At 39.5% G+C, this 13,982-nt stretch overlaps 1 protein-coding gene across 1 annotated transcript in view; it reads left to right on the forward strand.

Moving 5' to 3' along the window:
- Window positions 1–13,982, forward strand: part of LOC143803850 (mucin-5AC-like) — a 157,102-nt gene that overhangs the window by 92,127 nt on the left and 50,993 nt on the right. The window contains exons 17-24 of the mRNA XM_077281614.1: window positions 227–279; window positions 2,089–2,189; window positions 3,082–3,233; window positions 4,065–4,203; window positions 4,287–4,397; window positions 8,072–8,251; window positions 9,513–9,752; window positions 10,339–10,495. Coding sequence (XP_077137729.1) covers window positions 227–279; window positions 2,089–2,189; window positions 3,082–3,233; window positions 4,065–4,203; window positions 4,287–4,397; window positions 8,072–8,251; window positions 9,513–9,752; window positions 10,339–10,495 — 1,133 coding nt within the window. The remainder of the gene's footprint in view (window positions 1–226; window positions 280–2,088; window positions 2,190–3,081; window positions 3,234–4,064; window positions 4,204–4,286; window positions 4,398–8,071; window positions 8,252–9,512; window positions 9,753–10,338; window positions 10,496–13,982) is intronic.

Consider the following 13,982-nt stretch of genomic DNA (forward strand, 5'->3'; position numbering starts at 1 on the left):
TTCTTATATCTGGCCTATTTTATATACCAGTGCTGTCCTTATTTGAATATCAATCCTGGAAACTAATCTGGTTCCCTCTGATTGCCTTATCATAGTCTGTATGTATACTTGTCCGGATGTAATTTTTTTCTAGCTTATTCTTTTGATATTTGTAAACTATCACTGCCTAAAAAGCAGAACATCTGTCATTTTTATGATTAATCCACTTACTATTTTATATTCACAGCACATGTGAAAGAGGCCACCTGACCTGTATGGGTGCAGTCATTACAGCCCCAGGTAAATCAAGGGCACGCTCTTCAATCCTTATAGTAAAGTTTTTTGAACTTACAATGTTTAACCGTATTATTATTTACCAATATTTTATATTACTAAGTGGAATTTAACAATAATGTGATTCAAAATGGATATAGAAAACATTCTGATAAGTGTTGCCAGTTGAGTGTGCCTAAAAAAATCTTTGACAACTTTTCATAGGTGCATATTTGGGTCTTCAGTTATTAGAACACCTATGTAGTCATTTAAAGAAGACCTGTCACTAGGTCAAAAGTGGCCAGTTTTTGCTTATTTTTTTATTTCCTCAGCTCTCCTGATTATACAATTGGGCCTTTATATTTAATGCTAATTTTTATTGTATTTAGCCGGAGGGTATCTCACAGCATTTTTGGGGGGAACATCTTTAGGCAGTTAAAAATTTCCATTATTTCAGAGGAATTGAGGTACAGATCCATGATGTACCATATACATCCATACAATGGCGTGCAGCGATGCTATGAGCCAATACATCGTGTGACTCTCTGTTCCTAGAAACATATGCCAGCGTATAGAAAGATTTATTTTCCAATGAATTATAGGGACATATGCCAGCATACAAGTTTCATGCACAGTAAGGCAGGGTCACACGAGCGTAGACCCTCTCATGCATGAGAATCGGATCAATTATGCAAATGATACTTTGATTAAACTCTGATCAGCGTTTGATCCGAGTGTCAGCTTAGTGTGATCTGATTTTCTCAGAAGAGAGAATTGTAACACAGGTAAGGAGAAGACTGAGAATAAAAATTCTCCATCTTCTCCATACTTCAGGGCTGTGCGATGTTTTCCACTCACCCATAGAATTAAAGTGGTTGAGTGCTATTGGATTTGTTCAGAACTAATATTTTTCTCATGCTGAATGTGTATGAGAAAAAAAAACGCCGATGAGGACTTCAGCATTGAACAACATTGGTCCTAGTGCTTCAATCCGATAAAACATCAGATAGGACTTGCCCGATGTGTACGTTCATGTGAGCGAGCCCTAACAAATATGTTGTACAAGATCCCATACACGACTTGGATTACAATATTAACTTCATAAGTTAAATGCCTCTGATCCAACTGCAATAATTGGAATTACTAAAATAGTGTGTACGGTTCAGTTCAGCATCCAGCTGATAGAAATGGTGAAAAACTTCTTGTTCAGTGGTCTAGGATGGTCTCTGAAGAGTAGACATGTCCACATGCAGTGTTAAAGTCACATGTAAAGTGCTCAAAATTATCCCTGCAAATTGAGTGGTCGGCACAGATATCATTGAGAGCTGGTAAATAATGATTTTCAGCTTTGTAGGCATAGTATGACATCATATGCAAAAAAACAAAGAGCGGACATGTACACATGTAATGTTAAAGTCACACAAATAAAGTGCTCAAAAATTATCCCTACAAATTGAATAGTCAGCTCAGTTATCATTGAGAGCTGGTAAATAACGATTTTCAGCTTTGCAGCCATAGTATGACGTCACATGCAAAAAAAAATGAAGACCAGACATGTCCACATGTAGTGTTAAAGTCACTCAAATAAAGTGCTCAAAAATTATCACTACAAATTGAATAGTCAGTTATCATTGAGAGCTGGTAAATAATGATTTTCAGCTTTGTAGCCATAGTATGACTTTACAAACATATAGTATGGTTTTATAGGAAATCTTATTGCTGTGTATGTGATTAGGATATTTAGATTTCTGCAGTGGATATCTTTCTTTACATATAACTAAGTAACCACTTTTATCACATCCATTTCCAACCACCAATAACCAAATCTCTCGCCAGTTTGCTCGCACCCCCTGGTTTATCTTAATTGCTCCAGTGCTCCAAAAGGGACAAAGGGAGTGGAGTGTCAGAAGAGCTGTCATTCACTGGACATGGATTGCGTAAGTAAACATGGACATTTTGGATATACCCAAAACATGTTAGTGTGGGTGAGACCAATTGTAAAAGTAAAATGTTCCCCTCCTCTTCCTCTTGACCTGACAAGGTCAAAAGTGGCTAGTTGTTGCTGTTATTTTACTCTCTCTGTTCCCTCTAGTATGTTCATTTTTAGTTTTCAGAATCCGCCACATGGTTCCAGTGATGTGGGTCTATAAAACATTTTATTTCATTCTAATTTTTATGATCTTTACCGACGGGGCATGGCTCACGTGATTCTCAGTTTTTAGGCTGCATTATTGTCCTGTGAGCCACGTCCCCTTGGCAAAGACCATAATATTTTCCAGTAAACTAAAAGGCCCACAGCTCTGGAACTGTATAGAGGATTTAAAAACAAAAAAAAACGAATACTCAGAAGAGCAATGGAAGTAAAATAAGAGCAAATAGTGGCCCCTTATGTCCTCATTACAGGTCGTCATCTTTGAGCTTCATTTTACCCCTTTGCAGTCAATCAAGGTGGAAGCTGTAAGCTAGGCTGTCCGTTATAGTGGGTAACGAGTAGCCTTGGAACTGGCACACTTGAATATACAAGATACTGCCTTTACTGGCCATGTGAGGATAGGCTCCCTCCATGGTTTTTATCTGATGCGGCAGATTGGCTAGCTAAAAGAATTGGAAGTGTGGGTGAAGAAGATGAACTGCTTGAACGCAGGAAAGAAGTGGTTAATTTCAACCGGACAATCCCTTTAAGTCACAGGCATATTGAACCAAGCTTGTAGATTCGGCCACAGCCCTATTCTTATGTTTATATATACTGCAGTAGCATAAATTGACATAAGTGGAAAACAATCACTTTTGCATTGTCTGACTTGTACTTGGTGTCTGGTTCTTCCACAGTTCAGCTCTCACTGTACGTCGGGCTGTGTGTGCCCTCCAGGCTTGGTTTCGGATGGATCAGGAGGATGTATCAGTGAGCAGCAGTGTCCCTGTATACATAATGAGGCTACATACAGACCGGGAGACAGCATCTCTGTTAGCTGTAACACATGGTAAGTCTTTTATTTTGGAAACAAACATGGATACAGCATTTACTGTGCAGTAGAGGAGATTTATTTTAACTTCCTCGTGCAAAAAATAGGTGCAAATTTTGATTTGCGCCGTATTTGCTCTACAATTTGCAATCATTTACACATCTAGCAACTTTTAAACAGTGTTCAGAAAAATAGATGGATCAACTTGTCAGTAGATTTTTGATATGCAATTCGAGAGAAGCATAATGCAAGGTCTTAGACCCTGATTCCAGTGATGTATCACTTACTTGTCTGTGTGTTGCCATTTCAATAAAATCAGTGTTTTATCAGCAGCAGATTATCACTATCCAGGCTAGATGTTTCATGCCTTCTAGTAAACTGTTCTGTGCAACCCTGCCCGCTGATTACTGATACTGATTAACTGCTTTCTGCCTATCCACAGTGTACACAGATATCTGCCAATCAGTGGTGTGGGCAGGGTAATACAGGGTTCAGGATTTTGAGCAGTGCAAGATCTGCAGAGGAGAAAACTGTGATTGTTACAAAATGACAGCATGCAGAACAGCAAATGACACATCGCTGGAATCAGGATCCCTGCCCCTACATCATGATGCTCTCAGATTACATACCAAAAACGTGATAGATTCCCTTTAATCAGGAGGAGATGGTGACCCCACAGAGTGTGTAGGACAGATACATTTAGATAGAATTATGACCCAAGACGTTGTAAAACTTTTTTACACCAGGGAAAATGAATTTAAGACTGGATCTAGCCTTGGTGAATCACCCTATATATCATATATAATTACTGTACATATGATCATCTGCTGATTGTTCTTTCTTTTGCAGCGTATGTAAGAACAGAAGGTGGCAGTGCACACACAAGCCTTGCCTTGGAACGTGTTCTGTGTATGGGGACGGGCATTTCATCTCTTTTGACAACAGACAATTTACCTTTAGTGGGAGCTGCGAATACATATTAGCACAGGTACATTGGTCAAACAGCTCCTAAAAGCTGAGATAAATGAAGTGTTGACTGATCATTCAGTGCATGACTTTTCTTCTCTACAGGATAGCTGCGGTGAGAACAGAGGTCAAAGCTCCTTCAGAGTTATCACTGAGAACGTTCCCTGTGGCACCACGGGCACCACCTGCTCCAAAAACATCAAGTTCTTCATTGGAGTAAGAAATCATATTTCTAAACACATTTACTGATCATTTTGTTTTAAGACTTGGTAAAAGGCAGAGTTTGAAGTACTATTGCTTTAGACTATACTTCCAGTCGGCACTCAGGAGAAAAGTGTTGCTCGTGTCAAGAGGATGACCTTCCACACTTAGGCATGCACAAAAGACCGGCACTCACGCATGCTTGTAGGAGTTAATTCAACAACAAAAAAAGGCATGTGCGGCACTTCCTCTGAAGGTGGGTTCATGAACAGGATTCCGCTCTACAAGTAATGTAAAAATGAATTCAGCACTCCAAAAGTGGAGTGCCGAATTCATTTTCACAAAGTTTATTCCATGTTCTTCAAAGCATCAAATGTGAAGATTTTCGTCTAAACAAAAGGCTTTTGTTAACCCCAAAGGGGTCACATTTGATGCTTTGAAGAATATGGAATAAATCTTGAATTGACTATAAGCATACGTGAGTGCCGGTCTTTTACTTAATTCTGCCTTTGTTAGATAATAATCCAAATTGTCCTGCATTTTGGCACAAAATTGATGCAATATTAAACTCATCTGAAGATTCATTAAATGTATTATCCAGTACGAGTCACCCTGATAAATTTGGAGTTTCATTACATTGTCGCTGTATAGCGTCTTTGGCTGTGACACATGTCGCTCAGACAAAGGTCTTTAGTAGTGATGAGCGGGTGTGCTCGTTACTCGAGTTTTTCGAGCATGCTCGGGTATTTTCCGAGTATCTGGGCATGCTCGTAGAGTATGCTTTTGTCTCCGCATCTGCATGATTTGCGGCTGCTAGACATCCTGAACACATGCAGGGATTTCCTGTTTGTTAGGGAATCCCCATATGTATTCAGGCTGTCTAGCAGCTGCAAATCATGCAGGCGCGGGGACTCAAACATAATCTACCAGCAAGCCGAAATACTCAGAGATCACCCGAGCATGCTCAGAAAACCCACGTAACAAGCACACTCGCTCATCGCTAGGCTTTAGGTGTCACTACTACTCTGCAGTACACTGCGTTCCTGAGAGTTCTGCGGTCACGACAAGCAAGTTGTAAAAAATCCAGCGTGGTTGGAATTTTTGCAATCTGCTTGTTGCACTGGGGTAGCAATACGACCCTATTGACTCATATTGCACTGTGAAATAGCAACAACAATAAGTGAACTATGGCCACATGACCTGTCAGAAAGTCGCTAGGTAGCCCCAGCTTTATACTGTGCAAGTATAGCAGAGAATTAGATCCACAAAATAATTACCAGTAATGTAATGCTATACACCCATGTACAAGGCAACTCGCTAAACTATGCTTAATCACGGAGAAAATCGAGTGCAAAAGCCAATAAAATGATACCGAAGTTTATTTGTATAAATACTGTTAACACAATAAATCAGACAAAAATTAAAAAGTATATGATAATACAAATACATGGGTTTTTTTTATTATTATCACTGAGTAATTAGATCCAAGGTGTAGAAAAGCGGCCGAAGTAAGGTCAGGACATATATATATATATAGTCCAGCTAAAGTTCAAATAGTACACTGTGTTCCAAATTATTATGCAAATAATATTTCCTCCTATTTTCCCTAAATTACCTATCTGAATTGCAGTCATTGTTATTTTCCAGTCATCTACTATTCTAGTATAATTGCAATGTTTTGGAACAAACTGCCTATGAAAACAGTATCTTTTTTAAAAAAATAAACACTCAAAATGCATGTTCCAAATTATTATGCACAGCAGAGTTTTCAACCTTTTTTTTTTTTTTTTGAACAAAAAAATGGTCAATTGTGAAGTTATAAGCATTATCAGCTTATTACAAAATGAAATCAAACAGTTTTCAAGTGAAAACTTTATTCTAGGTGATGTTACATTTGCACATAGGACCCCTTGTTCGAAAGAAGCTTCTGAACTCTCTCGTCCATTGAATTTGTCAGTTTTTGGATGGTTTCTGCTTCAATTGTTTTGCATGTGGACAGAATACCCTCCCAGAGCTGTTGCTTAGATGTGAACTGCCTCCCGCCATCATAGACACTCCCTTTGATGCTCCAGAGGTTTTCAATGGGGTTGAGGTCAGGGGAAGATGGTGGCCACACCATAAGTTTGTCCTCTTTTATGCCCATAGCAGCCAGAGATGCAGATGTGTTTTTTTGCAGCATGAGACGGTGCATTATCATGCATGAAAATGATCTTGCTGTGGAAAGCACGGTTCTTCCTCTTGAACCATGGCAGGAAGTGTTGTTTTAGAAACTCCACATAGATTATGGAGTTCATCTTTACCCCTTCAGGGATCATAAAGCGACTGACAATCTCTCTCCCCATGATTCCAGCCCAAAACATTACTCCACCTCCTCCTTGTTGGCGCCTTAGCCGTGTTTTCATGGGGTGTCCATCAACCAGCCATCCTCCACTCCATCCATCTGGACCATCGAGCGTTGCACGGCACTCATCGGTGAACAAAACAGTTTGGAAGTCAGTCTTCATGTATCGTTTGGCCCACTGGAGCCGTTTCTGCTTGTTGCAGTGGATAGAGGTGGTCGACAGGATGGCTTACGCACAGCTGCAAACCTCTGAAGGACCCTGCATCTTGTTGTTCTGGGGACATTGGAGGCACCAGCAGCTTCAAAAACTTGTCTGCTGCTATGACAAGGCATTTTTGCAGCTGCTCTTTTAACCTTATGTAATTGCCTGTTGGAAAGAGTCCTCAATTTTTCCTTATCAGCATGCACACGTGTGTGCTGGGAATCAGCTACATACTTCTTGATTGTGCGATGATCACGATGAAGTGTCTTGGCAATGTTGATTGTAGTCATGCCTTGACCTAAATACTCCACAATTTGTTGCTTCTCAGCAGCCGACACATCCTTTTTCTTTCCCATTTTGGCAAAAAATGTAGGCTGCTTAATAACGTGGAACAGCCTTCTTACGTAGTCTTGCCTTTATTTGGACACATCTGCCAAACTAATTTGCACAGGTATCTGCAATTGCTTTCGGTGATATAAAGAGCCCTGACACACATCACCATCAATGAGTTTAAATGACAAACAAAAAAAGTCTAACCTTATCACTCCTAAACTCTATGTGCATAATAATTTGGAACACAGTGTATATCACTGAGGCTTGCTATATGGATATCCAGCTGAACATACTTCAGTCAGTTGCCATAACCTTCAATGCAACAAACCCTGCTGCAGTATCATAATCAGTGTAGAATCATATGAAATGAAACCAGGATAATTACCCATAGAGGTGACTGGTCCTGCCTTTGCCTCGGCCACATACCCCAACGCGCGTTTCACATTCAAAATACCGCTTCTTCAGGGGCCGTCAAGAATTAGCATAGAGTTAGTTAATTTGCACCAATTGCACACCTTATAGTAAGCAGGTATATTCTCGGTGACTATAAAATCCTTGCAGGGCACTACAGACTAGACCTTTTTTGTGTTTGCAGTTGAATTACTGATACGTTATGTATACTACTATATCGTTCTGTTCAAAAACACATATTTTTAATTTTCAATTAGACTTATCAGATCTAAGGTCTCCCTCATGGCAGATCACTTGGTTCTACAATGCTTAACTATGTGACATTTCATGGCGTCTTCCCTGTTCTCAAGCGCTTAGAATTAGATATCACAGTGATGCTGATTTAAGCTCTGTGATTAAAAGGGTGAAGAGCTTCGTCTTGACAATGAAAAAATTGATGTGGTGAAGAGAGACGAAGAGAACACAATTCCCTATCATGTGATCCACAGAGGCATGTACCTGATTATAAAAAGTGAGAATGGGGTCATTCTCATGTGGGACACAAAGTCAACCATCTATATGAAGCTCGCCTCACACTTCCAGGTAATAGATTTTTGTCTAATTAATTTTATCTAAAATTTCTAGAACCACTTATCATGGAATTAATGCTTTCTGATTTATGTTATGATTTTCCCTCTAATTTAACTTATCTGTAATCTATGATTTCCATTCTTTAAAATAACTCATGCTGAATGTCTTTCTAATGTAACTACACCATTAAGGATCTGTTTACATACTTATCTTTAGCCTTCAGTTGTCAAACACACGCCAAAAGAGAGTACTTTTGTTATACATTATGTTTGGCTTGAATATATTAGCATACCTTCATATACAGTTGTGCTCAAAAGTTTACATACCCCGGCAGAATTTTTCTTTTCTTGGCCTTTTTCTAAATAATATGAATGATAACACCAAAACTTTTTCTCCACTCATGGTTAGTGGTTGGGTGAAGCCATTTATTGTCAAACTACTGTGTTTTCTCTTTTTCAATCATAATGACAACCTCAAACATCCAAATGACCCTGATCCAAAGGTCACATACCCTGGTGATTTTGGCCTGATAACATGCACAGAAGTTGACATCTAGTCATGTAATCAGATGAATAAGCAAAACGCTTGTTCGTTGGGTGAAGTTACCTTTTGCGCAGTGCAAAAAATCTCGGCAGTGCAAACAGGACCTGCGCTACCGAGAACAATGGCAGCCTATTCGTACTGAATGATCTAATATAAATCACTAAGTTCAACCACTGATTGGTAAAAGTTTGCCGATCTGTGGTCGTATTGTCAATAGATGTATACGAACCTTTAGAATGCTAAGGTTGAAGTTTTTACTATTGGACAAAAGGGGAGACACAAAGCGCAAAGTAGGGTCTTATCCTACAAATAACCAAGAGAGCTTTCTTAGAATTGCTCACCTGATTTTGTTGAATGGAAAGCGTGTAAAGATTTGGGCTGCTGCAGATCCACAAGCCGATCAATGGCTGTTTAACATGATAAACTGTGTAGGAAGTGTGGGTTAATTACGCGCTGCCTTAATAATGAGGTTCCAAAGGGTTAGACAGAGGTTTATTCAACGCGTTTCAAGGTCAATGCGACCCCTTCTTCAGGAAATTCCACATACAACATACAGAACATCCAATCTGTGGCACAAATTAAGCAATGCCTGGTGTTTGGCATACGATGTGAACAGAGTATTAGAAAAAATACCGCAGGCAAATTATAGAATTTCCTAACTATTTCTGTTAAAGTTCTATAATAATTACCATATAAAGTTGTTAAATCTTTTTTTTATTATTTCATAAAGGGAAAAGTCTGTGGGCTTTGTGGTAACTACGATGGAAATGCCAACAATGATTTCACTACAAGGAGTCAGTCAGTGGTGGAGAACCTGATGGAATTTGGTAACAGCTGGAAAACGTCTCCAACCTGTCCAAATATGGATGTCGTCAAAGATCCTTGTTCCATCAACCCATACAGAAAGCCTTGGGCACTCAGACAGTGTAACATAATTACCAGTGATGTCTTTCGAAGTTGCCACGCTCAGGTGAAATTTTCATGGACAGTGACCATTTCATTTATTACATATCTAGTGAATCCATTCAGTTGTTACAGAGGATTCTCAGACATACCGCCACCATTGTTTAGAATTGTGAGAATTTTTGGAACTAAAAAAATTTCCAAAATTCTATTTTTTTGTGTTGTATGTACAGGCTGTGACGTGGCTCAGTGGTTACCATTTGCACTGGAGGACTCAGTGGTTAGAACTTGCTCAATACTCGGCGAATCCTCACAGCGCACAGTGACTATAAACTTATCGATTTAGTCTGGAGAACCCTTTTAAAACTGACTTATGAATCACCAATTTTCATACATTCACCCACAGTCTTTTTACCATAATGGGGAGGGAATATAAACACATATATGAGTATAGATTTGCCCAAGGCCCTTTAGATGTTTGGATGTTTTCTCATGTGTAGATATAACTAACTAGCAATTTCCTGGCATTTTTTTCTACTCTACATTTCTTACTATTAAATATTTGGTAAAAAAAAAACACAAAAACCCTAAACTCTTGGAGGGAGCCTGGAAGACTTTGGCTGTCGTACTAATCAGTTTGTCTCTGTCCATAGGTTGACCCCAGCACATATTATGAATCTTGCATTAGTGACTCATGTGCCTGTGATACCGGTGGAGATTGTGAATGCTTTTGCACTACTGTTGCGTTATATGCCCAAGCTTGCAGTGAAAATGGAATATGTATAAATTGGAGAACACCAACTATATGCCGTAAGTCTGAATACCATTCACATCATGATGTGAAATATGAAATTTTATTTAGTTCTTTATGACTTTGACCCAGAAAAATCATAGAAAAATAGAATTAAAAACTGCATGTGTGAATCCAGTATATATAGCAAAATATCCATGAATATTGATGAAATGGTTATCAGGCAGAACACAGATAGTTTATTTGATAAGAGAAGAGCAAGGGAAGCCCACAGAGTAATAACCCATAAGAAGAAATGTATTTGAACGTTTAGAAAACAGCATCACAACACCAGTGCAGGGATTCACATTGTCACGGGACTGGGGACTTAATTGTCACATGACTGAATAGTTGAATGACGCACCGTGCCTATTATATCCGAAACTTCCTCATGTGTATGAGGACTATAACACACAACCATTCTAGGCGGCCATTATTAATAATAATAATAATAATAATAATAATAATAATTTTATTTCTATAGCGCCAACATAATCCGAAGCACTTTACATTTTAGAGGGGACTTGTGCAGAGAATAGACATTACAGCATAACAATAAACACAGCTCAAAACACATACCAGGAGGAATGAGGGCCCTGCTCGCAAGCTTACCCATTGATATTAAATATCAATATTCAACATCCCTTCATCATCTCTGACTAGCAAACATATAACATTAGAGAGGAACTGTAACCTGCTAATTCTTCTCATTGTGTAACATACTAATAGTTAGGATTCCATTGTCTCGCAGTCCGCGCACTCGGCCCGTGACCCTCATGTACAATTTCCATACTTGTAAACCTGTCCTTTTCTTCCTCTTCACTAAATGGTCTCACAATGTTTTAAGATGGATGTAAAAACACCAATAGTTTAAATTTTCTTTTCTTTTTCTTTTTAAATGCTGTGGTCCTGTGTTCAAATCTCATCAAGGACAACATGTACTAGGAGTTAGTATGCTCTCTCCGTGCTTTTTTGGGTTTCCTCCGAGTTCTCCAGTTTCCTTCCACACACCAAAGACATACTGACATGATGGAAATGTATGTAAGGCGCTGCGGAATATGATAGATATGATATAATAGATAAAATAAATGCAATTTTAATGGAAGGAGAACGCCGCTCATCACTAAGTGAATGGTGGGTCCAATCTCCAAGGTCATAATGGTGGCAGCACACTGCAACTAATTAACTGTAAGTTTAGCCAAAACACAGTACATTTCTACAAGAAAAACACTCTCAGCATGGCCGTCATTACTGCATACATAAAGTGGCAAACAGGTTTACTAAAAAAAAAATGTATGGGACGCTCCCTTGTGGAGTACTCCTGAATTGCAATATCCAAGTTTCTCCAAGCGGCCGTAAATGTAATTATAGCATCTTCTAAATGTTTATATCGACCCCCACTTTTACATAAATATTTAGCATTTACTAAAAATTGCACAGTTCATGTATCAGGTGTACTCCTTCCTAGGGACCTCTTCATTGTATTATAGGAGATTTCACTCACACACTTAATATGTGACTATTCATTATTTTGTTATTTTAACATGTGCTTAACAGCCAAGGTAATAAAGGTGATTTTTTGCTAATGGTGGTGGCAGCAATGCCTATAAGTCATTAGCTACGCCTCTGAATTTACAAAAATGATTCAAAATCTGTTTTGTAGCATCAGAAAAAATCAGGATTAAATTAAACACAGGTAAAGGGGTCTTTCACCCCAAGGCAAATTTTCAGCAATCAGTGTAGCTTGCCAAAGACTAAAAGTGTGTAATATAAACAATGTTAGGATTCCACAATGCTAGCCAGTTTGACAGGTCATCACCGCAATTTATATACTTGCGCTCCTGTATCAACTAGCTTTTCATTCTCTTCTCTTGAAATCCTACTGAGTGAAGCTGTTGTGCATACTATTACACACTGTTACTATTTGGCTAGCTGCACTAGTTGCTGAATATGAATGAAAATATGAATGAAAAATAGTTCCAGCTTCCATGTAAAATTAAAAAAATTTATATTTTTTATTACTAAAATGCTACAATAGTACGGCACTAGGGCTGATAATAACAAAAAAATGGAGAGAAGAGGCAACACATCTCAACCACAGGTGGAGGGGCCAGGAATTACACACAGGGAGGAGAAGACCCAGTTCACAGTCCGATCCCCATGCACCAAAACCTTCTGAGACACTTCCCCTGAAGAAGCCACAGATGGACTGTAGGTGACGATACGCGTGGGGTATGCTCCTCTCCAAACTCTCTTCTGGCAAATATGGTTCCAGATAGGAATTTTACATCATAATACTTTAATACTGGCAGATTTGAAACCTGATTGTCCCCAACAGATACTATTGATTTGCTAGCAAGATTTTCTTTGCCTTAATAATAGTTTCTATTCTGTTCCATATTCTCCTTTACTCTTTGGGACAACCGCTTTATAAGTTAAGCCTTCAGACAGTCCATAACCAGCTGCAGGCTTTGCACTTTAGCATCAACTGTTACCCATTAAATGTTAGTAGAGGAGCTGCGGAGACACCATCACGTGTTTCTCAACGCAGGCAGTGAATAGCCAGGCCTTTCCCCGGGAAGGAACAACCAAGGGAAGGGCAGCATCCAATAAAGGAAAACATCCAATAAAGGAAAACCACCTATGCCAAGCATGGTATCCATCCACAAACAGCTGTTTCGGGGTTTTTGCCCCTCATCAGTGTGGAGTAGGAAACTGGCTATCAGGAGCAGTGCCTAGTAGAAAGACTATAAAGGCACGGATGATTGACCTCGTGGAGACCAAAACATCCAACACTGCGGAGACACCATCACGTGTTTCTCAACGCAGTGATCCAGAACACTGCCCCCAAATATGCAAATGCAAGTAGAGGAGCTGCGGAGACACCATCACGTGTTTCTCAACGCAGGCAGTGAATAGCCAGGCCTTTCCCCGGGAAGGAACAACCAAGGGAAGGGCAGCATCCAATAAAGGAAAACCACCTATGCCAAGCATGGTATCCATCCACAAACAGCTGTTTCGGGGTTTTTGCCCCTCATCAGTGTGGAGTAGGAAACTGGCTATCAGGAGCAGTGCCTAGTAGAAAGACTCCCAGCTAAGTTGGACTTTAGTCCTTGTTTGTTTTTGCATTTTGTTCCAGTTCACAGCTGTAGTTTCGTTTCTGTGTCTGGAAAGCTCTTGTGATCTGAAATTGCCACTCTGATGTTATGAGTTAATACTAGAGTCTTAAAGTAATTTCAGGATGGTATTTTGATAGGGTTTTCAGCTGACCATGAAAGTGCCCTTTCTGTCTTCCTGCTATCTAGTAAGCGGACCTCAATTTTGCTAAACCTATTTTCATACTACGTTTGTCATTTCATCTAAAATCACCGCCAATATTTGTGGGGGCCTCTGTCTGCCTTTCGGGGAAATTTCTCTAGAGGTGAGCCAGGACTATATTTTCCTCTGCCAGGATTAGTTAGTCCTCCGGCCGGCGCTGGGCGTCTAGGGATAAAAACGCAGGCTACG

Source organism: Ranitomeya variabilis, chromosome 2 (assembly GCF_051348905.1).
Source record: "Ranitomeya variabilis isolate aRanVar5 chromosome 2, aRanVar5.hap1, whole genome shotgun sequence".
Taxonomy (NCBI): Eukaryota; Metazoa; Chordata; class Amphibia; order Anura; family Dendrobatidae; genus Ranitomeya; species Ranitomeya variabilis.